At 50.4% G+C, this 27,017-nt stretch overlaps 1 protein-coding gene across 2 annotated transcripts in view; it reads left to right on the forward strand.

Annotated features, from left to right (window-relative positions):
• Positions 1-23,963: 23,963 nt before the first annotated feature.
• The window catches only part of P3H2 (prolyl 3-hydroxylase 2), a 64,964-nt gene continuing 61,910 nt past the window's right edge, over positions 23,964-27,017 (forward strand). The window contains exon 1 of one of the 2 annotated variants that reach the window (XM_038145769.1): positions 23,964-25,207. In XM_038145769.1, coding sequence (XP_038001697.1) covers positions 24,752-25,207 — 456 coding nt within the window. In that variant the 5' untranslated portion in view covers positions 23,964-24,751. The remainder of the gene's footprint in view (positions 25,208-27,017) is intronic. The other variant, XM_038145768.1, reaches the window with a different exon arrangement.

Raw genomic sequence — 27,017 nt, forward strand, 5'->3', positions numbered from 1 at the left:
CAAACCAGCATCCCCCCCAAACCAGCGCCCCCCCCAAACCAGCGCCCCCCCCAAACCAGCGCCCCCCCCAAACCAGCGCCCCCCCCAAAGCGGCATCCCTCCCAAAGCGGCATCCCCCCACACCAGCATCCCCTCCCAAACCAGCATCTCCCCCAAACCAGCATCCCCCCAAACCAGCATCCCCCCCAACCAGCGCCCCCCTCAAACCAGAATCCCCCCAAACCAGAATCCCCCCCAAACCAGCATCCCCCCCAAACCAGCATCCCCCCCAAACCAGCATCCCCCCCCAAACCAGCGCCCCGCCTTCTGCACGGGTGATCCCTTGCTGGCACTTGGGAACAGGAGCAAGTTTGTGTCACCCTTATCTGCGAGATCTCAGCTGTGCATTTCATTTCTCTGTGTGCCAGAGCAGGAGCTGAAACCTGCACCGGCTGTGATTCATGTGCCATTGCCATGGGTAAGCCCCGTGGTGGCGATTAGCAATCACTTATATAAACTTGGTTTCCAGGGTACCGGGCACCTGTGAACGATGTTAAATCGTAGGCAGAGGCTCGGGAAGCTTCTGGACCTTTCTGGTCTTTGGCAGGGGCACCCATGGGCTCCCCCCTCCCCAGGCTAGCCAAAATTGTGATGCTGCATGGCAGGGAGCCAAGGCAACAGCCCTGCCAGAGGGCTTTCCCCAGCACGGGGAGCAGATACCCAAACCTCCCTGGCAGGCTTACATGGAGGGAGAAAAAGCCAGCAAGAGAGAGGTTGGGGTGGGGAGGAGGAGGTAGAGCGGGGCGATCCTGGAAGGGAGGGTTGGTTTGGAGAGGGGGAAGTGCTTGGAGGCTTGGCTGGGGAGGAGAGGCTGGTGGAGGTGTAGGGTGAGAAGGTGACAGTGGAATGTGGGGACTCTGAGAGCAGCCTTGCTGGAGTGATGGGATGGAGCTGGGAGAAAACCAGTGGAGGAAGGGCAACGAGGCAGATTGTTTTCCAGCTTTCTGTTGTCAATGAACAGAGGTAGGAGAGGCTCTGAGGATAGATAGGGAGATTCAGCTAACCTCTATCAAATTAACCATTATTTAAAGACTTGCTGAGCAGGCAGTGAATCCGTGGGGGATACCAGTGCCAGTCCCCATCCTTATCCCCCGGTGCCCATGGAAATGCACTGCTCACCACTAAGGCAGCATGTGCAGAGCCTGAGTGAGTCCCAGCTGGGGGCTGAGGGTGCCCCGTGCCACCCTCGCAGCCCCGGCTCTCTGGCACGGCCACACTGAGCCTTGGATGAAGCTGGATAAAGGGATCTGGGAGAGCTGCTCCTGCAGGGAGCCTGGCAAATCCCACCTGACATCCTGTGCCCAGCTCTAGCATGCACTGGTTAAAGTCAGCTCCATTCTGAGCCAGAAAAACCCTCTGATAAGTAGTAAGTCAGCCAGCTGCATATTTACCTTCTGAGGCTGGCCAGCACTGACACGCTTTGCAGAGCCAGGCCCAGCCCCCGTGAGAGGGGGAGTGCCCGGGAATGCTGCGGCAGGGAAGCGGGAGGATTTATAGCTGTTTGCCATGGGGGTCGGGTGGGTCACCTGAGCCGAGGGGGCCGCCCAGGTCCTTCTCCCTTGCCAAGAAAGACTTTCCTTGCTTGGCCTCCCAGATACTTGGATCGAGCAGCCCCTTCCCGGGGAGCGGGGTCACTTCGGAGCAGCTGAGCCTGGGAAATGAAGCCATGGATGGGTAGGGCTCCATCCCACCGGGAGCAGCATCCTGCTGGGACCAGGAGATGGGCTCCGAGGGCTGCAGGGAGGTCGCCAGAGAAATGAACTGGGCTGCAGACATTGTTCTGTATTGCTGAGCATTTTTTTTTCACTTTTGCTGGCTGACCATCTCTTTGTACACCCCCCACCCTTCCAGGCTGCCTGACACCAAAGAACACCAAAAAATAGATATTTCCCGGGTAAAATGGGGTCAATGCCTGACCCAGGAGGAGTGCATAGGGATGGACTTTCTTTTCAAAGTGCAGTGGCTTAGAGAGTCTGCTTTACCAGCCAGCAGAGCGTTCCACAGGGGCTGTAGCACCCCAATGTTCCCCCTCCCCACATGGACTGACACAAACTGACACAAACTACAGCTGAACTCCCCCAGCTCTGCTCACTTGCTGGGTTGTTGGGGTTTTTTTCCTCTGTTACCAAGAATGCAGGAACCTGCTGCTCCTGGATGGCTCCGAGATGAGTTTCTCTTCTAGCACTGCCACTTCCAAAGCGGAGCAGAGAGTGCAGCCAGCCGAGCTGCCAGAGAACTGCACCGCGCCAGGGAAGCACTTGGCAGAGGTACTGAGAGCCCTGCAGAGCCCGGAGCAGCTGGCCTTGCACAGGGAACGGCCATGGGGCACCGAAGGGAGATGTGCAGGGAGCCCCGTGTCCCCTCTGGGCAAGATACAGCCGGGGGACATTGTTTTAGTCACTGCTCCAGGGGAGGCTGTGTGCGAGGAGGGCTGCAGTTTTCCACAAAACTGCAGGAGGTCACAGAGTGTTTTGAGTGACAACAGGTGACATGTAGGCATTTCCTGTGAGAGGAGTTCTTGCAGGAAAAGGCAGGAGTCTGAGTAAGGTCTAACATTATTTCCTATGGCCAGGCCCTTGGGACAGGGTCAGTCTTTCTGGGTCAGTGAATATTGAATATTTATGCTAGTTGAAAAGCCTGGCGAGGTGAAGGCTGGCTCTGCAGATTCATGGTATGGTAGTCCCACTCCTTATCTTAAACTGTGCTGAACACCATTTTCAACTTGTTTTCCCAGGAAATGCCCTGACAAGGTTTGGGTGCTTCTGCTGTTGGCAGGGCACTTTTGTCCAATCCCCATCTCTGAGATTTCTCACCCTAGTTAGGAAACCAGTTGCAGAGCGCCACAGATTCCTCTAAACACGATTATTTCCCAGCCAGGTGAGCCTTCACTTTCCTGAGACAAAGTCTGACCAGGTGAGAGTCTGTGTCCCTCTCCAGCCCTGCCTGGCCGCCTGCCTCACCCACCACACTCCGGCTTTGCAGGCAGGGGATGCTGCTGCTGCTGCTCCTCAGGACCTGCTCTTGCAGCTCCATCTGCAGGTGCTCACCCAGGCTGTGCCTGCACTGAGCCTCTCCCCAGAGCCTGGATTTTCAACCAGACTACTTTGCTCACGCTGGGCTTGCACAGTCTCTTGCTGTCTTGTCCCTTTCCATCGGGTTCCTGCCCTCGGTTGCGACACCGGGGTGCCGCTCCTCCTGGCTGCCCCACTGTCTGCCTCTCCACGTGGTGTGTTCTCATGCCTTGCCTCCAAACTCTTTGAACCAGTCTGTAAGATCCTTCTTATCCTCCTCCAGATCTTCTCTGAGATCATTTCTCTAGGACAACGATGGGAAATTCATTGTCTAGCTATGAGGAGAGGAAGGGTGTGGGCAGGAATCTTTATCTCCCATCCCTGCTGGGACATTGGCTCCCGATGTGATTTGGCCCATTTGCTGAAACCCACATTTTCAAACTGTCCAGCAGTTGTCTGCTCACTGCTGGGTGAGAACAGTCTCTGGAGAACAGGATCACAAAGCCACGGGCAGCAAGTCCCGGGAAGCTGGTCCAGGCAGCATGCAAGGCTCCTGTACCCATCTGCCCATGTCACCCTGTGTCACAGGCAACTGTCCCTGGGCAAGGCAGGAAGGGGTGTTTGGCCTCAGTGCAAAGTCCAGCAGCAGTTAAAGCAGAGCCTGTAACAGCATTTCATCATCCCAGTGTCCCTCTTCACTCAGTGCTGCTCAGGGCAGGCAGGGAACTGTGGCAGCCTGTCCCAGCTTTGTGCAGCCTCTTGCTGCTCCTTTGGTGGCTGCAGAAGCTGTGATGGAGGCTCTGGCACAGCTTTGAAACCACAGTCACAGGATTGCTGCAGTGGTGGACAGTCAAGTTGGAATCTACAAGGAGAACGTCTGAGGGCTGTGCAGGCCTGAAACACAAAAACATCTCCAGATCAAACTGATGCCTCAGGAGCAGTCATGACTGAGGAGGGGCCTTTGGTCTGGCATTACTAATAACATAAATCCTACAAAACCTAGTGTGGGGTTTACACAGGCAATTCATGTCCTGTTGGCTGTGCTTTGTGAAAGACCTGCTCGGAGATGTCTGTGGGCAGAGCTTGGCAAACTCTACACAAGTGGGAATGTTGAGATATTGGAGCAGACTCTGGGTTTACTTTCCAGGAAGAAAAAGGATCCTCTGCCCAGGGCTGACTCACTGTCAAGTAGGATTTCAGGAAGTTGTTGTACAAGATTATAAAATAAAGAGGAGCACCAGCCTACAAGGCTTTTAACCTTGACAATTGTCCTTGATACATGAAAACAAAACGAGCTGGAGGTGGTCAGTCCATCAGGTTTCCAACTCTGCTTGAGGCAGTGTTCAGCCTGGGCTGCTCATGGGATGTGTGTTGTTCCTTTAACCTAAGAAATCATGAACACAGTCCCTCCTGTCAGCCAGATGAGTACTTTGCACCATGTCTCTTGTGCCTATGTGCATGGGCCTTGCTCATCCACCTGTCTGGAGAAGATGGCAGCAAGGGCAGTTGGATTGACCACTGGCCTAGAGTCTGGGAACTGCTGCTCTGAATTTTGGGCTTTGAGAAGTTCTACTACTTGTGATATATAAAATGGGGGTAATGATGCCTCAGCAAAAGTTGCTTAGAGTGGCTATGGGGGTTAAGTACTTAATTCTGCAAAATGCTGTAGGTATCTGAAGTGTGATGGTTGTTACTGCCTTTCTCACAGGCAAACAGTGTTCACTTCACCTGAGAACTTAAAGCAGACTGCTGTCATTAAGACTCCTAGCAGAGTTTTTGCAGCCTCTTGTGTACGTGACCTTATCATGGACTGACATGACCAGTCTGTGTGAAATAAGCTGTTGTGACCCAATTCACTTTTCTAGCAGGCAAGCGCAGTTCTTTCATCAGCTCTCTTGTCTGATGCAGAGACCAACACCTGGGATTTCAGGTCCCTGGACCAAGTCTGGTGCCTTTTTTGGCACAGCTGGGCTGGTGTTGGACTGGCTTCACCTGCAGGTTTGCAAGCTCTCCATCCTGAGTAAGCTGGCAAGAAGCACATAAAGAGCATCAATCCATTTACACATCGCCACATGGTAAATCCTGGCAGCCCTGTCTGGAGCAGAGCGTGCCTCGAGCATTTCAGAGCTCGAGCAATGCCTCGTGAAGCTACCTAGAACAGAGGCTAGACAGAGTTAAAGGAATAAAGTAGGTATCTATGAAAAAGGCCTTCAAAGCATACACCTTGGGCAGTACAAGAACTCTGTGGCTCCACCTAAGATGAACTCCAAGTCATGAGTTTTCACACTTTTATAAGTTCTGGTCCATTTACATATTGGGGTTAATTGTCCAACTACAGCTTCAGGTTATGAAGTCCCATCCTCCCAGAATTCACTGTTGTTTACACTTTTTGAGCCTGAAGGTACAACGATGTCCTTGCTTCTCAGGCTGGGAAAGGATTGTTTTGTCCGACTAAACTGTGAGGAGAACTTGCTAACGCTCTATATGAAGTTCAAAGTCATATACTAATGCAGTATAGAACGCAATACAGAATCCAATAAAGACGCAGTGCAGAATCTGGAAAACATGAAAGCTAGAGCCGAAGGCATCAGGAGCGGGCAGTGAGGGAGAGGCCGCGGCAGAGGGCCGGGAAAGGCGGCTCCAGCGGCGGCTCCCGCGGAGCTGCCCCGCGGCCGCCCCGAGGCTCCGCGGGCGCGCCGGCCGGCGGTGGCGGCCAGCGGCCGGCAGGTGGCGCTGCGGGCCCGGGCGGAGCGGAGCCGGCGCCGGGATCCCGGGATGCCGGGATTCCCGCAAATCCTGCCCTGCAGCGCACCGTGCCCGCGGCTACGAGGAGCCCAGCGCCCCGAAACTGCGCCGCATCGCACCCAGCCCCTGCCGGGATGCTCATCTGTGCGGCTGGATACCGGCGCTTGTCAGCCGGGCTCGGCACCGCGCGGAGGATGGAGGCAGGAGTTCGCCCAGGATGGAGGCAGGAATTCGCCCAGGATGGAGACAGGAGTTCGCCCAGGATGGAGACAGGAGTTCGCCCAGGATGCAGGCAGGAGTTCGCCCAGGATGGAGGAAGGAGTTCGCCCAGCATGGAGGCAGGAATTCGCCCAGGATGGAGGCAGGAGTTCGCCCAGCATGGAGGCAGGAATTCGCCCAGGATGGAGGCAGGAATTCGCCCGGGATGGAGGCAGGAATTCGCCCAGCATGGAGGCAGGAGTTCGCCCAGGATGGAGACAGGAGTTCGCCCAGGATGGAGGCAGGAATTCGCCCAGCATGGAGGCAGGAGTTCTCCCAGAATGGAGGCAGGAATTTGCCCAGGATGGAGGCAGGAATTCGCCCAGCATGGAGGAAGGAGTTCGCCCAGCATGGAGGCAGGAGTTCGCCCAGGATGGAGGCAGGAATTCGCCCAGGATGCAGTCAGGAAATCGCCGAGGAGCCGCCTCGTTCTCACCTTCCTTCCACTGCCTCTTTCTTCCCCGCTGGAATGCAGGGGGGACTGCTCGCCCGCCTCGCAGGGAATGAAGGGCCGAGGGGTGGATCAGAAGGAAGGCGTTGTGCCCTGCTAATCCCCTCGAGCCCACACTTGTCACTAGAATGTGTGACTTTGTTCCCAAAGTGTGTTTTCTGCCTTCCCAGTGCAGCCAGGTGACTCTGTCCCTGAAATGCTGAGCGTCCCTTTCAAAAGGCTGCCAGCTAAATTCAGACATCAAAATGAGATGGCAGAAGAGCTCTGTGCCTCACCTGTGCTATCACTTCTCTTTTCTTTGCCCTGTACATCTTAACTCTCTTAGCAAGAACTATGTGAACTCAATCCTTATACTTCTGCCAAATTAAATTTCCTTTTTACTTTTCCCTAGAAAAGGGAGATGTCCTCTAGAGGGACAGGGCAGAGGGACCTTCCACCATGGGCTGATATTTTCCCACCTCATATTTTAGAGCATAAACTCTCCTGGGATGGGAGCCTGGGCAAGCATCCCCATGCCCAAGAGCAGGGAGGACTCCCTCATGGTCATCTCCTGCAGGTTTTCTGTCTCCTCGGGTTTGTCTGCACCCAGCATGACCCTCAGACCTTCATCTTGGCCATCTTTGTCCCTCCTCTGCTCTTGCTTCAGTTTTCAGCTCTTCTCCCTGCATTCCAGCCCCAAAGGAAGAGCTGAGAGGAGAGCAGCAGAACGAGACAAGGAGCTGGGGGAGGAGTTAGAGAAAGACCAGGGTTGCCATAACTTCTTTCCAGTGGTTCATTCTCCTCACATGCCCCCCTACAATCTCACTGCATCTCACTGCATCCCAGACTTCTTCTGCAATACAAACCCCTTGCTTGCTTGCTACCCCCCAGCTCCCAAAACACAGCCTGTGCAGTCCTGTACTTCAGCACTCCTATACTCTCCCTTTGCCCTGCTTCCCATTCCAAGGAGAAAGAGAAGGCACTCTCACTGTCCCAGTTCACAAGGCACTGTATCCTCATTCTCATTCTCCCCCCTGCACTCACCCTAGCCAAGCAGCTGAGGACAAGGGGCTGTGGACAAACATCCAAACTCCTGGGGCAGCCCTAGAAACCATAACATCGAATAAAACCCTGCCATGAAGCCCAAGCCGAGGGCTGCTCCTTGCACTTGCAGCATGCTGAAGCTGGCCTTGATTTCCAGCACACTTGTGAGCCAAATCCTGATTTATTTATGGCAGTTTTCCAATCAACTGGAGTAGACCGGGACTTAGACTGAGACACACATTCTCACTAATGTTTCAGATAGCTGTACTTTTTCTTCCAACACGATGGTCTTGTTAGTAGCTGGAAGGCTTCAAAAATGTGCAGAACAGATGCAGGTAATTTGGGATTTCCAGTCTTGGGAATATTTTGTGCGCACTGAAGTCAGTGGGAAAGCTACTTCCAGTGGGTGCTGGAATGCCTCTGAGCTATTTGGCAGAATAAATTCGATTGCCTTAATGAGTAAAGGAGGGCTTAGTTTTTCCACAGGATAAAACATTCACCAGCAGTGAGCTCTGGAAATGGCTGTGTTATCACTTAGGTCTCTCATAAAAACAGATCAAACCCAACAGCAGCAGCAAAATCCTGAATGAGGGAAAAAGGAAACATTTTTTCTTTAAAGCTTTTGGGAATTTGGAGCACTGGGAACCATCTTAGTGGAGGGATCAGTTTGAAAATGAGGGTGTTTCTTAACCCCAGTTCGTTGTGGGAATATGCAGCCTGGTACTTCTGTTCTGAGAAAAGATCTTATCTGGCAAATGAGCCAAATTACCCAAAAGGCCTGTGTTTATCCCATTTCCATGACACAACAAGGTCCAAGTCCCACTCCACAGACTCACACAGCTGTGTGTGCAGCAGAGCTCATTTCAGGAGGACCTCTGAGATGTAGATTTCCAGGAATTCCACAGTGTCCATGGGCTGCTTTTTTCCCACATCATGGATGTTTCATGCACTCAGCTCACAAAGGCTGTTTCTCCTTCTCAACTACCCAGGGAAGGCTGCAAGGTTGGAGCGAAAGGCTGATAAACCTTTGCTGCACCTCTTCTGTTCTATTATGCCCCGATTTCCCTTCCTCCAGTAAGGAGTTTACTTTTTTCTCTCTGAAAAGAGGTTCAGCAGCGGCAAAAAGAGCTCTCCATGCAAGAGCCAAATCTTTTGCATGGTGGAATGACAATTCACAGCCTCCTGTTACACGGATAGGTAACAGGAGTGTCACCTGTGTAGTGGGGAGAGTGTTCCCGGGAGACTGAGGAATCTTGGACTAGATACAAAAGTATCTCACTACAGAAATTTTACATCATGAGGCGTCAGAGGCTGTTTAAAAAAATCATGAAAGCCACAGCCCTCTGAACTTGTTGCTCAGGGAAGGGCACATTTTCCTAATGTGGGAACAGGTGATGGAAACGCCCCCTTCCATTGTCAAATGCCCATGACTGACCCCAGCCAGGAGAGCCTATAGTTTTCCCTATCGTGTATTTTCCCTTCACATTGTGTTATTTCATCAGTTTAAATCCCCTGCTTGTATTTCTTCAGTTCCCAGCTACAGAAAGGAGCTTCAGCTGTGGCTGTGCTGCAGCCAAACTGATGTGCTGCACGTAGGAGGCAGGTGACCCTGAGGTGACCCTGCAATGACTTCACTGGGTGCCTCACAGTAACCTATAGATACTGGTGCTGTAAAAATGGTTTTGTGAGAGGCATAAATACAAACACTGTGAGATCACATATTCCGGGCTGTAACTGAATGCAGACTCTTGGAAGAAAAACAACTCAAAGCCCTCCTGGAAAAAGCTGTCAAGTACAAGCACACTTCATAAATTTTTCCACAACCCCAAATGTACCATGCAACAAACAGGCTGGTCTTAGAAGGTGGGGCTGTGAACCCCCCAATGGCTGGGCATTACTTGTATTATTTGTAATCTGTGCAGGATGGGGAGGAGGAAGGGTTATCTCGAGCCCTTGTTGTGTTGATGCCCTCAGGATCTCCATAGGAACCAAGACCATCAGGAAGGAGTCGTGCTTGCTCTGCAAAGTGAGCGTGGTGCCTTCGGTCTGGTGCCACGCAGCAGCTCCCCCTGCCCAGGGAATGCCCCTGGAATGACTGGTTCAGGCAGTCCCAGCAGTGAAACCACCTAGTGCCTCAGGAGATCAGCCCACCCAGCCCAGCACTGACACTGGGCAAGGAGGACACAGACCGTGCAGGAAACTGCTGAACCTTTGTCTTGCTGGACTCAAGTGCCACCAAAGGACCTGAGAGTCAAACACAGACCTGCCCAATACTTTAATTTTTGCTGTCTTTTCTCCCTCCTTCTAGGCAGAGCAAGGGCAGTCCAAGCAGGATTCCTAACAGCTTGCTCTGGGGCCATCATCCTTCAGATTTCCTTGGAGAAGGCTAACCATCCTGGCAGATGCACCTGTGTGCAGTCAGAATAGCAAACATCTGCTGTGCAGGTGATTTAGTGACAGTTTACCTGGCTGTGAAAGGTGCCCTCGCAATGACAATTACAGCACGGCCATAGGGAGCTCAGAGCTCCCTACATTCCACCTCACACTTGTCTATTAGTGTCTGGTGATGTTGCACAAATGCCTAGAGCAGGCAATCCAAAAGAATTATGAGCTTAATTAAAACCCACCATGACCATTTAACTGGGCATAATGAAGCTATCCAGCCTGGAACTTGCCCAGCACTCAAACACTTGCTATTTCAAATGAGCAAGAGTGGCCAGAAGTGGTTTTACAGTTCAGGGGGAAATGGCATGTCCAGTCCTACAGTCCCTCTACATCCATGCCAAGGCCTCAGAGCAGCACAGTTGTTTGTGCATCTCCTGTCGAGCCCTGTCTGGGCACAGAGCCACCCTCACAGAGCCCCTGCCAGGAGCTTGGCCCCAGCTCAGTGTGCTGCACACCACCTTCTGCCACTCTGCATGCTTTGCTCCCTATTTCCAGCAGTTACTCTCTAATTATTCACTGGAGCAGGGGCTGGATGCTGTGACAACAAAGCTTGTGCCACAACCCTGCAGAGTCCCTCCCAGACCAGTAAATAGTTGTTGATATTGAAAATAATCCATCTGGGCTTCTGTTCAGCCGCAGAGGAGGAGAATGCAGAGGCTGCACCCGGCCTCCACTGCCATCTCCTACTCATGCTGCTTTTAATGAGGCTCAGCCATGCTCCTCAAGGCTCTGTCCCAGCAGCACAGGGACATCTGGCTTGGGAGAGGTGCCAGAGTTTGGCCATGATGCAGGACCCCGTCCATCAGAGGGTCAGCCCTGGTGACTGCTGCAGAATTGTCCCTACAGGCACTGAGTATGGGCTGGGGGCCCACCTGCCCTTCTGGGCAGCACCTCCCAGACCCTCTCCTGTGACTCTGGGAAGCACTCTGAGCTAAAGGTGTCCCTGTGGTCTGTCCCTCTCAGGCATTTCCGTGGTTCTGGAATGTTTCAGCTGTAATTGTCCTGTTCTCTGTGGCCAAGATTTGGGACAGATACATAGTTCTGTGCATTCTTGCCACTGGTTTGTTGTGAAAACAAAGTGCTGCCCAAGCCTGGAGGTTTGGCAGGGAGTGCCCACTTTGAGTGGGAGGCTTTCTGCTTTGCCCAAACTGGACAAGTCACAGGTGTCTGAAAAACTTCTTGTAGCACTTGCTCAGTGTGATGGGGCTTGTATATGCTCGCTGGTATGGCTGATGTGCATATTAAATTGTGCTCTAAACAGAACAAATATGCCATACTCTGAAAAATCAGCACATTGATGCCCCAGCAGGCACACCAAAATTTGTTGCTATATTTCATTTTCATTTTGTGTGGATTAATTTTATACAGCTAAGATGGAGCTAATAGTATTTATTTCTTGCACAAAGAAATTAATGAATGTCAGAGCAGCATTTAGAGACAGCACAAAACAGTCAGAGAAAAGTTGAAAGTGAAGTTGCTTGGTCTTTTCTCTCCCAGCTGTTTGGATAAAGGGGTGAAAATATAGCTAAGACAAAAATAAGACACCAGGACTGTTGGAGGCCTGGGGGAGAAGAGGGTGGGCTGCCTTCATGGGTGTCTGCCTGGCACTTTCTCCCTGACATGCTGAGAGGCAGTTCACAAATGCAAGAATTTATTGTCTGGGTGTCACATTGCTGAATGTCACTGAAATGTCTCAGACTTTAGGTCTTCCGTGCTGGGTGCAGAAAAAATCTCCATGGCCAAACACTGCAGAGATGAAGCACTGCTGGCATCAGCTGGCAGCTGGTTTCTCTTGTATTTGGGGCTAACTCTGGCCACTTCTGTGTTGACCCTGCTCATTGTTCAGGGCAGAAGAAACCCAGCCTTGCATAGCTTTTGGGCTGGACACAGGAAAACCTCAAGTATTGCTTTTTTGAGCACAGAAGCTCATTCTATTCGCACAGGAATGTTTGTGTGCTTGCAAAGCTGGGGGTGCAGCATGGGAAAGAATGAGTTCCTGTGATGTTTTGTGATGAAAAAGTGGACACACAGTTAAAGAAAAAAGGTCCCATTTTATCCCAGCCAAGCCTCATTGGGGAAACTCCAACAAAATCAGTGATGTTTGGCCCAGAGAGTGAGCATGTTGGCATGAGCATAAAATGAAGCATCCAAATGGTCACAGATGATTGATGAGAATTCCTCATGCCTTTACTGCCATTTCCTCCAGCTGTCCGAGCTCCTTCCACACCATTCTCCCATTGGAGAGCAGGAATTAGCCTCCTTTTTCCTAAATGCTACATTTGGGGAAGACATCTGACTGAGCAAGCCCTCTGTGCAGACAGGAATGGCTTCAGATATTGAGGGGTTTCTCTTAATATAAACATGCTAGTTCCAGCTCCCCTGGAAAACCAAACACCTCCCTTGGGCTCCAGCTCCCCTGGAAAACCAAACACCTCCCTTGGACTCCTTTGCCAGGCATCGTTTCCCCTCGTGGAAAGTCTGTGTAGGATGGATACAGCATCAATTAGGGACAATCCAGCACCAGCTGATGGGCAGTTTGGTGCCTCCCCAGTGTAAAAAGGACAGAGTTGTTTTACTTTGGGTTCTCTACTTGCTTGTTATTTCTTCCTGTCAAGTTTGTCCCAGAGCTGAATCATGCTTTTACATGTGTCCGTCTCCAGTCTTCACCTACATCTTCAGGTGTTAGGGCAGGGTGCTCTGGGACCCTGCAGAGCCATGTTTAATGTCCTGCAGAGACCTGCCATGACTGCTGAGGGAGGAAGAAGGCCACAGGCTTTTGGTGTTCCTGTCAACCTGACCATCATGAGCTTGAAAAATCTCACTTCCACTGGGGCACAGTGCTCCTAACAGGTCTTGCTGATCCCTCATGTCTGGGGAGCAATGCTCAAAGCTGGTTTCTTTGCTCTCAGGTGACCTCTGTCTAGAGATGTGCCATGCTGAGGATAGGAGCCAATAGGAATGACAGTGGTAAAGCAGCTGGGGCTTGAGGGTGGGTCACCAAAACCACAGCCCTGGGAGGCGCCCTTGGTTGCTGCTAGCTGGTACTGACCCTGAGGCCAATATTAACCCTCAGCACTGTCATCACAGCTGGATTTTGCTGTCTTCTCTCCTCAGGTTCTGTCTCTGGCTGCTGTGTTGTCCACGAGCCATCCCCCTGGCCTAGGGCTGTCCCTTCCATCTCCACTAGGATGCTGCTCTCTGGGCAGGGAGGAGTTGGAAAAAGCTGTGGGCACAGCCACTCCAGGTGCCACTGATATACCACAGGATCCTGATTGCAAGCTGCTTCCATGAAGTCGGGGAAAATCCCCTGAAGCCTTACCAGGCAGGGAAGCTCTGGCCAGTGCGGTGTGAGCTATTCTGCTCAGATGTTAGTGCAGAGGGAGAAAGGTTTCCCAGGGATGACTCACAAGTTCCTAAATGTGCTGAGGTTTTTCTGAGATGAGGTCAGCTCTCACAGAAGCAGGGCTGCTGCAGAAGGGGGTGAGCTGATGGCTTGATCTCCATCCTGTGTGTGTTCAAAGAGACACCACAACAGCCCTGGTGCAGAGTCCAGTTCTGGCAACATCCGTCTCCAGCTGCTGAGCAAATACAAGAATCTCTGCCAGCCTCCCCTTTGCCACCTCTCCCTACTGGATTAGTGTCTGCAAACTCATCTGGAAGCAGAATACCAGCAGTTCCTTGGGATTTGGTCAGTGCTCATAACCTGCAGTGTAGCAGGCTTAGAGGCAGACACAGAAGGAGAAGGAAACACAAGGAAACACTGCAGGCAGTGCTAACATCAGACATGCTTTTATTTCAGCTTTCAAGGTGGTTTTCCAGATCTAATTGTGTTCAGTGGTTAAAAAGCACATTCATTTCTTTGTTACCTGCAGCATATTGGGTGTCCCTGTTCCTCTGTTGTTTTGATTTCTAGGTATTTGAGGGTTTAATAAGGTCTTGTGTTTGTTTAAGGAATTATTGGCCACCCAATTGAAAGATAATGGGACGCTGTAGGCTTGCCAAGTGTTTTTATGCTTCAATAAAACAACAAGCAATTTACACAAGGCAATAAAATGGTACCCTGCCTCCTCAATGAAGGAACACAAAGCCATGTTTGAAACCATGTCTAGCTCAGAAAATAAATCCACCCTTACTCAATGCACTCCATAAAATTAACTGGGCACAGAATCCCCCATGCATTTTCCTTTTCCCAGAAATTTGGAAAATCAGCACAAGATGTGTTTGAAAATCCTATAATGTATCAGCAGAATTTGTCCCAAAACACGTTGCTGTCTGTGGAACAACAGACTGATTGCTCATTAAAGCTTCCAAAGGGGCATAGGTTTGATCACATACCCCACCAATCCCTTATTTCTTTTCTCTCTGGGCTCTGTCACTCTTTGAGCCCTGCCTGGCTGTGTGGAATGTTGAAGATCCCCCTCTGATGTAAGGAATTGCCTCTTTACCCACTCTGCTGCAGGGCTCAGGCATTTGAGGGCATTTTCCACACTGGCATTCAGAATATTTTGAAGGCTGTGCTGACCTTTTGCCCTCTGAACAGCTCTGGCATCTCTATTCAAGGGCTGAGAGCATCCTCGAGCCCTCAGGGTGGGCTCTTGTTGCATTGCCTGCTTCTTCTGTAGTGGCAAAGGAGAATTTTGGAGTCCCATGGAGACTGCGGGAAGTAAGAGCCCTCTTCCCTCAGAAGTGTCTTGCCATGTGCCTTACCTCAATTTGAGTCTTGAGCTTCAAAACCCTGCCTGGAGCTCCATCTGAAAGATCTCCTGGCCAGAAGGATGCTCTGGCCTGCCTGTTCAGGACGGCCATAGAGGAGAGATTTCAAGCTCTGTGGTGACTGAAATGGCAAGAAGAGGTTTGAGCCCAAAGTGGAGTAGAACCCCCTTCTTGTTCTCACACAGCACTTTACTCTTCAGCAGAAAAGGATTTCTGCTGGCTCTTCCAGTGGGAAATGCCACAACAAAACTGACCTTTGGGTTTTCCTCTATGCAGCAATTTGTACTGTAAGGGTTGCTGCTGGTAGTGCAGCGAGGGTACCACCTATAAATAAAGGCTCAATTTTGCCTTTGGAAATGCCAATCAAACTGAGGCCCTGAAGCACAGGATGGCAAAAAGGATGGTGGAGACTCACAGCAACACTGCCCTAGATTGCAGCTGGGAGCCAGCAAGGAACACACTCCCCTCACTCCCCAGTGAATCCCCTGCTCCAAACCCATCCAGCCCAGCAAACCCAAGCATGTGCTGGTTAAAAGCTTGGAGTCAATCACAACAGCATCATCCCTGCTGGCATGAGCCCCCCCCAGAGTGCCCCCCAGCTATGGCCAAGGACCTTCTGAGATGCTTTTTAGGTCTGTATCTCCACCCAGCCAAGTGCTAATCCTCTGCAAGTGCTCTGCAGAGTGACCTTTGCTTTGGGGTGCCCGCCAGCCTCTGCAGCAGCTGCTGCTCTGAGGGGCCTTCCTGGCTTACAACAATGGAGGCTGTTTAAAGAAAAAAATACACAATCTGGCTCATTGCAAAGCCAGGTTCACAGCAATCTCTCCTGAGAAAAAAAGGTCAGAATCTCCTTAAATAGAAACACACCCTGGTACTAAGATTAAAGCTTTCCCGTATCTCTTCTGCCATTAAAATCTCACTTCTCACGAGAAACATCTTTTCTCCTTCCATAAAGGATCCAGCTCATTTGAGCCATCAGCTTGTCAAAGTATGATGGATTATTACAGCAAAAGGTTGCTGAGGTTTTAGCTATCCTTCTCTGGACATATACTTCAAAAACCACTCTTGACCTGGCATACAGAGCAAATTTCACTCCTAGTCCTGAAGGCTTGGCCAGGGAGATGCTTGTGAGACCAGATCACTGCTCTCTGCAGAAATGACAGGGGTCAAAGAAGTAACCACAGTCTAATTTCTAACAGCTGAGACCTTCGATGCAAGGAGCTGATACAAAAGCAGCACTGTCTGTGCCTTACTTCTTTTCCATTAAAAGCTGGAACAGAAACCAGAAAATTAAGGAAAACTGAGTCCTTGCTACTGTGTTTAGACATCATCTCCTCTTGGCCACCCTCCAGAATCTTTTTTTGGACAAGTCCCAGAGGTAATGCAATGTAGGAGAGAGGGAGCAAATGCACACTAGGGTCTATTTTTAGTGATTACAGTAAGACTGAAATCTGTTCCCTCCCTCCAGTCCATCTCAGCCAAAAAAAAGGCCCCAGAGAAACTGCTGGAGCTGAACTGAACAGGCTGTGCTCTCTGCTGGGCTGCTCACCTTCCATGCCTGAGCCAGCAATGGGTGTCCCCTGCAAGGAGCCAGGAGAGCTGGTTCCTCTGTCCTGGGTGATTTCAGCTTCCCTGCCTGGGTGCACAGCATGTGGTGTGCTGGGAACCTGCTCCCTCCACAGCCTTCTGCTGCTGCCCTCAGAGAAACAGCCACTAATCAGAGAAACATCAGCTTTCACAGCGTGCTACACCACAGGGAACACAGAGGCCGTTCCCCTTCCCATTCTTCAAGAGTGTTTCTATTCTGCAACTTCTATAATTACAGGGAACACTGAAATGAGACAGGGTGTTTGCTCCCCTCCACTTCATTATCACCATCTGGATTTGCTGCTCTTGCCATATGTCCCACAGCTGATGTTACAGTCACCCTCTGTGGCTGGTGGGCAGTTGTTTGCCCTGGAGCTTGGCATCCCTTAGAAGGGTAGGAGAGGGTGGCACAGGGGAGCTTGAGGCAGATGCTGATCTCACAGTGTTGTTCTTGAGCAAACTGGAGTCACTCCATACCCTTACACTACTGCTCCACCACATCCCATGGTTTCCATACCCATGTTTCTGTAATTTACACCACTGTGAAACCAGAATGAGTTTGCTGCTGCAGGGGAGTTTGTCCAGCTTTAATGAAGCCTAAATGTGATCCATGGGGGAAGAGAAGGAAAGAAAGAGAATGAGGGAACATGTCGTTGCTTGGATTGGCAGAATCTTTTCCAAACTGAATGTTTTCCACTGGCCTGCAGAAGTTCAACAAGTAATGACATTAATCCACTCCTTCCAAGTCTCCTTCTTCCATTCACCCCTTCCAGCCCTTTCTGCAGCAGCAATGGCCCTACAGAGTATCTGTGCAGCATCCACCTCTCCCCAGTCACTGACACAGGTACAAGGTTTGGGGTGAGAGGAAGAATGATGCTGCAATCTCCTGCACACCTTAGCTGGCCACGGAACCTCAGCTGCCTCATTCCTTCCAGCTGGAGCTGACCCAGTGTTAGGAGGTTTCTCGTGGACTGGGGGCGTCAGGAGGTACCCCTGCTGCTCTGTGTGCCCAGGCTGGTGCCAAGCATGGCAATGCAGGTGTGATTGACCCACTGCCAGGGGAATCTGGGTATGGTCCATTGCAGGCTCCCAGCACAACTCTGAAACCTTTGTGTTTGCTCTCATTTGCCCCAGGGCCACGTGGTTGGCTCCAGCACTCTGACTCCAGTGTTACATTTGTAAAGAGTGACCAAGACCCCCCAGAGGACTCTGCATCACACAAAATGTTAAGAATTCCATTTCTGCTTACTTTCCCAGGAGTAATTTCCCTAAAGACAGGATTTTGCTGAGATGTCTTGGGTTGGTTATTCCCTTCCCACATCTGGGTGGGAAGCAGTGTGCCAGCAATCTGTCTGCCTAGCAGCTGTAGTGAAGTGAGTTTTATGTGTATAGCATTAGCAGAACATTTTAGGATTCTCTAGGATGAAAACTATGGCCATATAAACCTAACACCTTGCAGTAAAAACGATTCAGCCAAATGTGCCCAGGAGCATAGTTTTAATCACCTCTGGGCCTCTCTCTCTCTGCATGCAGCATGTCTGTGATCTGCCCCAACAGCACTTCACCCTCAGGAAGGTTTCTGATTTTTAACCAGAGCAGGTCTTTAAGGAGATCAAAAGATATTCAAATTTATACTTATATGTACATAACTTCTTCTGTTTTCCCTTGTGCTGCAGCTGATAGGGCTGTAGATGTTATTTGCCCCTCTTGGTCAGCTCAGTCAGAGCTGCATTAATGGGCTGTGATGGACTGTGAAAGGGGAGCCACATGGAACCCAGTGCTTGTGAAAGGAGTCAGCTTAATGTCTTTCAGAGCCCCCCACTTTTTCACTGAATCATAAAGTGAAAATTAGGAAAGGCTGGCAACACAGGGATCCCCTGTACACCTCTGCCATGGCACTGTTGGTGAGAGCCTCTGTGTTTGCTGTGGTGCTGGTGGGGGATGGCCCCAGAGGGGGATGGATCACAGTTACCACTGCTGGTGCTTAACCAGGGAGCTCCTCCCTGCTGAGCCTGTCCCACCATTGCCAGATTGCTTTTTCATTCCCTCACTGGACTTTGCTTTTTGGGCTTCCACTGCTGCTCGGTTCACCCCCCAGGTTTCACAGGCAGGATGTTGGGTTTCCCACTGTGACAGCTCTCCATTCTCTCCTGTTGGGCTGCCCTCCTTGTGGGCCTCTTCCCCCTGCCTGACATTTCCTTCTTCCTTCAATAAGTTGGGGTCTGGCTCATGTGGAGGGCTCTGTGGGGAAGACAAATATTTACTCTTGGAGTCACAGTCTCTCACTGCTGGGCAATGCAGGGAGCGAGGTCTCTGGATAAGACCTTGCTGTTTGTGAATTATATTTTGGATGGGATGCAGCATCTACCTGAGCTGGCTCAGCTGCGCCATGGCTTATGGATAATCTTATTTTAAAATGTCTTCTGAGTCCTGAATGATATTTTGAAACAAGAAAAGAGATGATAAGAGGAATGACAATACCAAACCAAACCAAACCAAACACCAAAAACCAAACCAAAAAAAAAAACCAAAACCAAACCAAAACCAAAACCAAACAAACAAACAAAAAAAAAAAAAAAAAAAAAAAGAAAAAAAGAAAAAAAGAAAAAAAGAAAGGCATCAAGGTGCTCAGATTATAAGTTAATGCATACAAAAAAATAAGGATGAGATCATACAGAAGAATTATATGGCCAAACTGGATTTTGGGGTAGTTATATTGATTTTAATGAGGGTTTATTTACCATTTCCACTAAAAAAAACACAGACTTCTTCAGATAGCTTTTGGGAGGCCCTTGAGTATTTCCCTGTTGTCCCACTTCAATGCCCACATCTGACTTTCACAAACTCTGATTCTTCCATGTCACTCAAGTCCTCACTCAGCTGAGGTGAGGCAGCTCAGGCCTCACACTTTGGGCAGGAGCAGCCCCATTGCAGCCAGCACAAGGAAACCTGGGAATCAAATCCCCCTGATGCTTACCCCAAAGGCTTTCAAGGGCAGGATTTTCATGGGAGGCTCTTCCCTGGAGAGGTGGTGAGTCTGCAAATGCCCACACCAGCTGCACGGGAGCCTGGGCCGCTCCATCTGCACACACACCTCTCCATCAACCTCATTGGGGCAGAAGAGGAGGTTTGCTCTGTGTGGCCTCTCTCTGCCATCCCATCTTCTCCCCTCACACACCACCACAGAGGGCTGCAGTTCATCAGACAGAAGTGTCACCTGTGGCTCTACATGAACTCCGTGTGCCTCAAACCCTACTGGAAGAGGCCGCCTCAGGCAGGCTGTGTCCCCCCAGCCAGGCGTGGATGCGAGCTCCCAGAGCTCAGCCAGGCTCCGGCTGTGCGAGCGCACGCTCCGCACTTGACCCATCATTTTGGCAATGTCACCCACTTCGGTCCCATTACAGCAGTCATGAATTGGACCCTGTTCACGCTCTGCAACCGCCACAGCTCACAGCTAAAGTTCAGACAGTTACACAATGGAGCCATTCACACGTCTCATTAACTCCGGACTATGCATTGAAAATAACTGTGTCATATGAGTCTCCGATTAAATTTTCCCAGTTTATATCATTTATAGGTGCCTTCCTGTTCAGAACAGCAACTCTAGTTATGTAAAACTTTTTGTCTGTCGGTGGAGGAAAAGTGGTATGTAGAGCACAATAGAATAATTCTTTAGTGTTATTAATTGTTGTCATCCCAAATAACATAGGCCATAGAAGTATTTTAAATCCAAGCTCAAATGTGACAGGCATGGAGCCAACTCCTTCAAGACACCAGTGTGCCTTTGGTTCTGTATTTTATATTTCTTGAACTTGTTTTGATTGTTTTTTAATTTACAACAGCAGTCAAGTTCAAGTTTCCAAGTAAGAAAAGTGTGAAGGCACTTCAATAAGACTCATACTCTTGTCTACACATAGGAAGACACAAGGATCTTCTGCTTATGTGATTTATAGGATTGTATTTCTCTGCCGAGTGCCAACAGCAAGCCTTATGTTGTATTTGTCTGTGCTCTTGTATTAAGGTTTTTATAACAGATGCAGCACAGGGGTTTCTGTGTATCACATAGCACTTGGAAACTAAAGCACACATGTCCAAAGCTTCAGGAGGCACAATGGAGGGATGATTGCAGAGATGGCTTTGGGGAGTTAGTTTCGGTTTGTGCTGCAGTGGAGAAGCAATGGCAAATTCTAGAACACAAAACCCTGTCCAAAACAGGCAGAGGTACAGTAAATCCCATAAAATGAAGCAGACACACAGGACAGACAAGGACAAAGAAAAGAATGAGTTGTCAAGGCTGGTATTAATAATGGTGTGCAGCAGAGAGGAGAAGTGGACAAGCCTGTGCCAAGGCAACTTTGCTGGATGCTGTAAAGGAAGATATGAGATGACCTTGACAGTCTGTGTGAGGATACAAGAGCAGGTCATGCACTTAGAGCAACACCGTAAGCAAAGCTTTGCTGGCAATCATTTTGTGCTTCTGCAGAGGTAATGTCAAGAGGAAGTCATTAAGGAAAACGAGGCTGTCATCAGCAAGATATGAGGTGGACATGCAGTGGAGAAATGTCAAGATAAAGGGCTGCTAGGACAGAGGACATTCCAGCTTCTTGAGGTAGTAGTTTATGAAATAACAACAGCCGACGTTTGATCACAGGTCAGATGTCTGGGAGAAAGTGATAGCTGCTCCCAGGTCCTGAGCCAAGAGAAATATTGCTAGAAGGAAGTAAAAGTTAAAATGCCTCGGAACAAAAATTAAAGACCTGCTCACCTGTGCTGACCTCAAGTTATCAGGAACCCATGCAGAGCAAGGCATCAGAGACAGGCCCAAAAATACAGGGGGACAGCTGTGGGGAAGCAGATTTGTAAGCCACCAGCAAAGAAACAACAGGTAGAACCTGGAGCAGATGCACAGGCATCCCCAGCGTGCACCTTGTGTTCTCTCCATCCATGTTCTACCCTCTTGCAATGTGCTACATCTTGCTATACCAAGATTAAAAATTTACACAGAAAATTCCTCCTTGGTCACTCATTCTTTCACTCTGCCCAAACCCAGACAATTTTATACAACTTTGAGGATGGTTTTTTCCCAGAAGGAGAATCTCAAAATATGATGCCTGATTAATATTGCAGCACACCTTTTCATTTGGTATTAATTTCCTGACATTTAATGACATTCACAACCACTCTCACACCTTCTTGAATAAAAATGGTGATGGACGCATTCTATGGAATTCCAGTATGGATTCAGGTCTAAATCATGAAGTATTTAACTAATGGATATGATATGTTCAATTAACTTGCATTTTTGTACGAGGCAAAACCCTGCACCCTTTAATAAGGGTATGTTGTACTTTTCCATCTGAATCAAAGCTCTCTATCTCACTAAGGTACATGGCTGAAGAGGTCACCTGTGTTTGATTTGGAATTATAAAGTTTGTCCATGATTAAATATGAAAGCAAGTCTACAAATGAAACAGAGAGGGCTTGAAATCTAGGTCTGCTTGTACAGTGCATATTGGAAAGCCATTTAAAGTTTTGCTCTTATCTTCTTGCCAAATCATCAGTGGTTTGACTCATATATCAGAGTTTTCAAGCAAAAAAAAAAGCTTCAGATGAACCTATTTACGTAGGAAAAAGTTTTTCAAAACAACTGCACAGGGGCCAGGATCAACATCTGAACACGGGCTGAGCTGTTGCATTTTTAGAATTATTCCTTTCATTAAAAGCATGAGGGATATCTCACGCATCTTGGGGCCTGATTCAGAGTTGTAACATTCTAAACCAGTAATTGCTGTGCTGGGTGAAACCCTCTCTTTATATTTGTTTTGGAAGCAAAGCTTCCAAAGCCAGTTCCTTTCCAGCTCCATGGGGCAAGCCTACCTTGCCTATGATGCTGACGGCTGTAGCAGCAGCACTGCTGGGTGTTATGGTGCAGATCTTCTGCAAGAACAAGACACACAATAAAGGGACCAGCAAACTTCTTTCCATCTGCTTGCTGCTCTGGCAGTGAGCAGGCTGTAAAACTGAAAGTGGTTGTTCAAGCAACTGCACTGAATGCTGGAGAGATACACTGGATTAAGAGCCTCGGATATGCCAACTCTTGTTGAGCTCTTTGCTGCAATTAGCTAACAACAGACCACCAAAGTGAGGGAAAGCCAAATGTCTGTGAACAAAGAAAGTGACTCCAGGCAGGGAGACTGCAAAGTGGAGTGGTGGCAGTCTGGTCCTAAAGTGAGTGGGTGCCCACAAAGAAAACCCTGCTAGAAGGGCAGCAGAATGGGTCAGAAGAAATAACTTTTTCTTCACTGCTTTAAAAAGACTTTTAATGAAAATAAAGATCTGGACTAGAACATGCAGCAGTGTGAAATAAAACATTTTGTTTGACTTCTTTCTCTCTCCAGTCACTCATGTACTTTCTGCATTCCTTCCTATGCAGGGCCTCAGTTACCACTGCAAGCAGAGAGATGTTGCTGACTTGGAAGCAATGTGGAATTGGGTACAGCACTTCTGCAAACAGATCATCTCAGATGTACCGTTCAGAACATTCACCCAGGGAGCCTTTATCCCTGTGATTTGGAGCAGAGCCCTCCCCAGCTGTAAACTTCTGCAGTCACCAGTGGCACCTCTGGAACCCTTGAGAAGGTTTAAGTAGCCCTCTCATAATGTTGCCTCCGCTCCCAGAGGAGCGCTGATAAACTTTTCTTTGCAAAAGGCATTACCTGGACCTGAGACCTTTGTTTTGCACAGGCAAATGGTTACAGCACATACCCCTCCCACTGCAGATACCCCTTCAGGATTGGGTTCTCCTGTTGTGGTATCCTCCCCAGCATGCCAGCCTGGCAGGCAGAGGGGTGAGTGATACCCAAACCTTTAGAACATTTTTTGTGCCAATTTGCAAGAAAGCAACAAGGACAATTGTTATGAAATCTTTGCCAGATGGGAAAGATCTTCACCAAGAACTCTAGTAATCTCTAGTCATGTGGAAAAAAACTTCCTTTATGAGAAACTGTGGTAAACTGACTCCATAATCTGATCACTTGGCCGATGAGAGGCTGTTGAGCCTTGTTTCTGATCCGGGACACAGCAGGATAAACAAGGCATGATTTGATCAAAGTCACTGGAGCAGCAGAGGGGGATGCACAGCATGACCGTGAGAAACATCTGGCTTATTGCAGTAACAAAGTCTGGACCAAGTGGATTTCAAGCATCTCCCATTTCCAGCTGTTTTAGTCTACAAGAAGGTAGGCAGTATCTGTAGAGATATTCCTGAAATGTCTGAAAGAAATAAGGCCACAATGCCTTGTGAGAAACCCTACTGAGAACAGTGCTGTACGCACAGACTTTGGAGTAGCAGAGCCAGAAGATCTTGGAGTAAAGCACCTAGCCAAATCCAGGGTTTGGTCATTCCCCCTCACTCAGGAACAGCTTATTTCAGCCAAATTAACTGTATTAATATGAAAAATTTCTTGGTGACAGGTGTTCAACACTGAGATTATTTAAAATGCCAACTAAGATATTTTTTTCATGTGTCATCAGTCTGCATTGCCAAGTGTCTCGTCACAAGAAAGCATTAAAATTCATGCAAAAAAAAAAAAAAGTAACATTTTTGGCAGGGCAGGGCATTGCAGCATTGGAAGAGAGGAATCTGGGAGGAATCAAGACAAACACTCAGCTGGGAGCTGAAAAAGCTTCGCCAGCCACTGACTGTGCCCATCCCAGATTATTTATTTGCAGAATTCCCGAAGGCAGGAGGGTGCCGGGGTAAGAAAGGCGAGTGGGGTGGAGAACCCAGCGAAAAACGGCTCCAAGCTTCAGCCTCGCAGGGAGACAAAACCGAGCATCCTTTGAATGAGGCCGCCAGCGCGGGGATGCGGGGCGGCAGGAGGAGGTGCGGAGCACGGCAGGGAGAAGCGGGAGGAAAGCCGGCTGCCGCTGCTGCCACTGACATCACGCCGGAACGATTTACATTTCCCGACGTCACTCGCAACCCCTGCGGCCGCGGGGGAGCGGGGATGCTCGGAGCGGCCCCGACTGCTGCCGCGCCCCCAGCTCGCTGCGGCGGGGCCGGGGCCGGGCCGGCGGCGGGCGGGGCGGGCCGGGCCGGCGGCGCGGGGCCCTTTAAGAGGTGCCGGCGGCGCGGGAGGCGGCACAGGCCGGGCGCGCATGGAGCCGCGGCCCCGCCGCCACCGCAGCCGAGCCCCGCGCACGGCCCCCGGAGCCCCGGCCCGCCGCACCGAGCCCCGCTCCCGCTGACCGACCCCCCGCGTCCCATTACACCGAAATCCATCGCGCGGATCCCCGGAGCCGCCGGGCGGACCGCACGGCGCGGACCCCCGCATCCCACCACGCCGGGATCCGCTGCACGGCGCCGCTCACGGACCGCGCCACGCCGAGTTCCGCCGCGCGGGGCCCCGGGCGCTCCCGCATCCCGCCGCCGAGCCCCGCCGCCCCGAGCGCCCGCGCCGCGCTGCCCGCGCCGGGCATGGCACCGGGGAGCCGGCGCGGGGGGGCCCGGCTGCTGCCGCTGCTGCTGCCGCTGCTGCTGCTGCCGGCGGCGGGCGCCGGGTGCGCGGCGGAGGGCGGCCCGCTGGAGCCCTTCGATGCGCTCTACGCCAGCGGGGTGGAGGCGTACTACGGCGGGGACTTCGCGGGCGCGGCGCGGTGCCTGGAGCGGGCGCTGCGCAGCCGGCGGGAGCTGCGGGCGGCGCGGCTGCGGTGCCGGCGGCTGTGCCGAGCGCAGGTGCGGCTGGCGGAGCCGGGCCCGGGCGCCGGCGGGGACCTGCCGTTCTTCGGCTCGGTGCTGCGGCGCGCAGAGTGCGTGCGGCGCTGCGAGGAGCCGCGCCTGGGGGCCGTGTCCCGGCACCGCGCCGCCGAGGAGGTGCGCGCCGACTTCCAGCGCAGGGTGCCCTACAGCTACCTGCAGCGCGCCTACATCCAGGTAGGCACCGCCCGGCCCGGCCCGGCCCTCCTAACCGCCCTCTCCGAAGGGTTACCCGCGCTTCCACACTCCCGAGCATCCCAGGTGTGCCCCCTCTGCCATCTCTCCCGAGCCGTACAGGTATGGTCCCCCCCGACGTTCTGTTCTCTCTGGTGTGTGCGGTCAGTGGTCATGGTCAGTTCCCGAGAGAGAGAATCCTGGATGGCAACGTAGATTCCCTCCAGCTTTGGTTCACCTGTGCTTTTCCGGTCTTGTTTTGCGTGGTTTTTCTATTTGCTTTGGGGAAAGGATGTTTTTGTTTTAGTGTAACACGGCATGATTATGAAAATTGTCTGCCTTCAGTTTGCAGAGAAAAACCCCCAGAAACCCCTCAATAACCCCCCACCGCCCTCTGCCAGAGGTGTTTCCCTCTCAGACAACCTGGACTGATTCCATGTCTCTGGAGCTGGGGCTGTAGGTGAAGCTGGAAGGTACATAACCTGTGTTCCAGGGACCTGATGGTCATTGTCCTGATGTGATGTGAAATAGTTTGCAGTATTTCTGCAAAGTAACAGTGTGCAGTCAGTATTTAGCAGCTGCTGACATCCTGAGTATCATCCCCTTATCCCAGTAACTTCTGTCTCATAACTGGTGCCTTCCCTGAGAAAAACGCTGTTACTCTTTGAACTTCCTTGCAAAAAAGAAGGAAGAAAACCCAACCCCCTGCCACCAACCCACACCATGATAATGGTATTTTTCTTATTCATTCAACACTTGTGCTCTGTCAAGCCCGCTACCTGTAGTAAGTCTTCCTGTTCATGATTAATAAGGACAGAAACTCTGAGAATTTCATTTCATACCAAGCAGAATGTTTAAAGCATTTCTGGAACATCTCCCTGTGGATTTCTGCTTTATTTGAGCACATTCATAACCTTTTAGTTGCTATAGGCAACTTAATGGGTGAAGACCTGCATAGTGGTGCCCAGGGAGGGTGTTCTGCTGAAGTCCATTTCTAGGTGGAGAAGCCAGTATGTTCGCTAGGCAGTGCTGGTGCCTGTGGTGCAGTTCTTACACAGTAACATCAAGGAGGTAAACCGTCAGCACTCTGAAGCGTAGTGGAAAATCATTGCTTTTTCTATGCTTCCTTTTCTGTCATTGCCTTAATGTCAGGTTTACAAGTCAGGGACTAGAATTGCATTGGCTTAAACTCTAGTGGCCGTGTGATGCATAGAGTTCCTGAGAGAAATCCTGGGGGTGAACTGGAGCTGTAATTTGGCTTTTGTGCAGTGCCAGTGCAGCTGATGGTCCTTACTGTAAAAGATATTCCATGTAGTGTCAGCATCTGTGGGAAGTGACATGAAATTTGTCATGCTAAAAAACTAAGTGATTTCTTAATCTGATTTCAAAGCCTTTTTCAGACTCACTGATGTCAATCTCACTGAAGAACGTTCCTCTAAATTAAATAAGAGGTTTTTGTCTCCCACTTCAGTAAAATTGATATGTAAAACCCCAGAAAATTTTGGGGTATGGGCTGTTTCTTGCATATATGCTTCTACTGAGACTGAGGTTATTTTCCTCATTTAAAATGGCATTCTAAGCTTATCAAAGCAATGTGTTGAAAACAGCTCTTTTAAGATTAATTTTATGTGTGACTCATCTTAATTTGCTTTTGCAACATCTGGGGATTTTATGCTCATGCTAACACTGATTTCACTGCTCTCAGATGGAGTAGTGGATGTTCTTGTTATCTGTGTGGCTGTCCAGGTGTCAGGCATTGGAGCCAAGGGAAGCTACTATCTGATTAGATTTGTTCCTATTTTTAATACCTTTT

The sequence above is a fragment of the Motacilla alba genome, chromosome 9 (assembly GCF_015832195.1).
Source record: "Motacilla alba alba isolate MOTALB_02 chromosome 9, Motacilla_alba_V1.0_pri, whole genome shotgun sequence".
Lineage (NCBI taxonomy): Eukaryota > Metazoa > Chordata > Aves > Passeriformes > Motacillidae > Motacilla > Motacilla alba.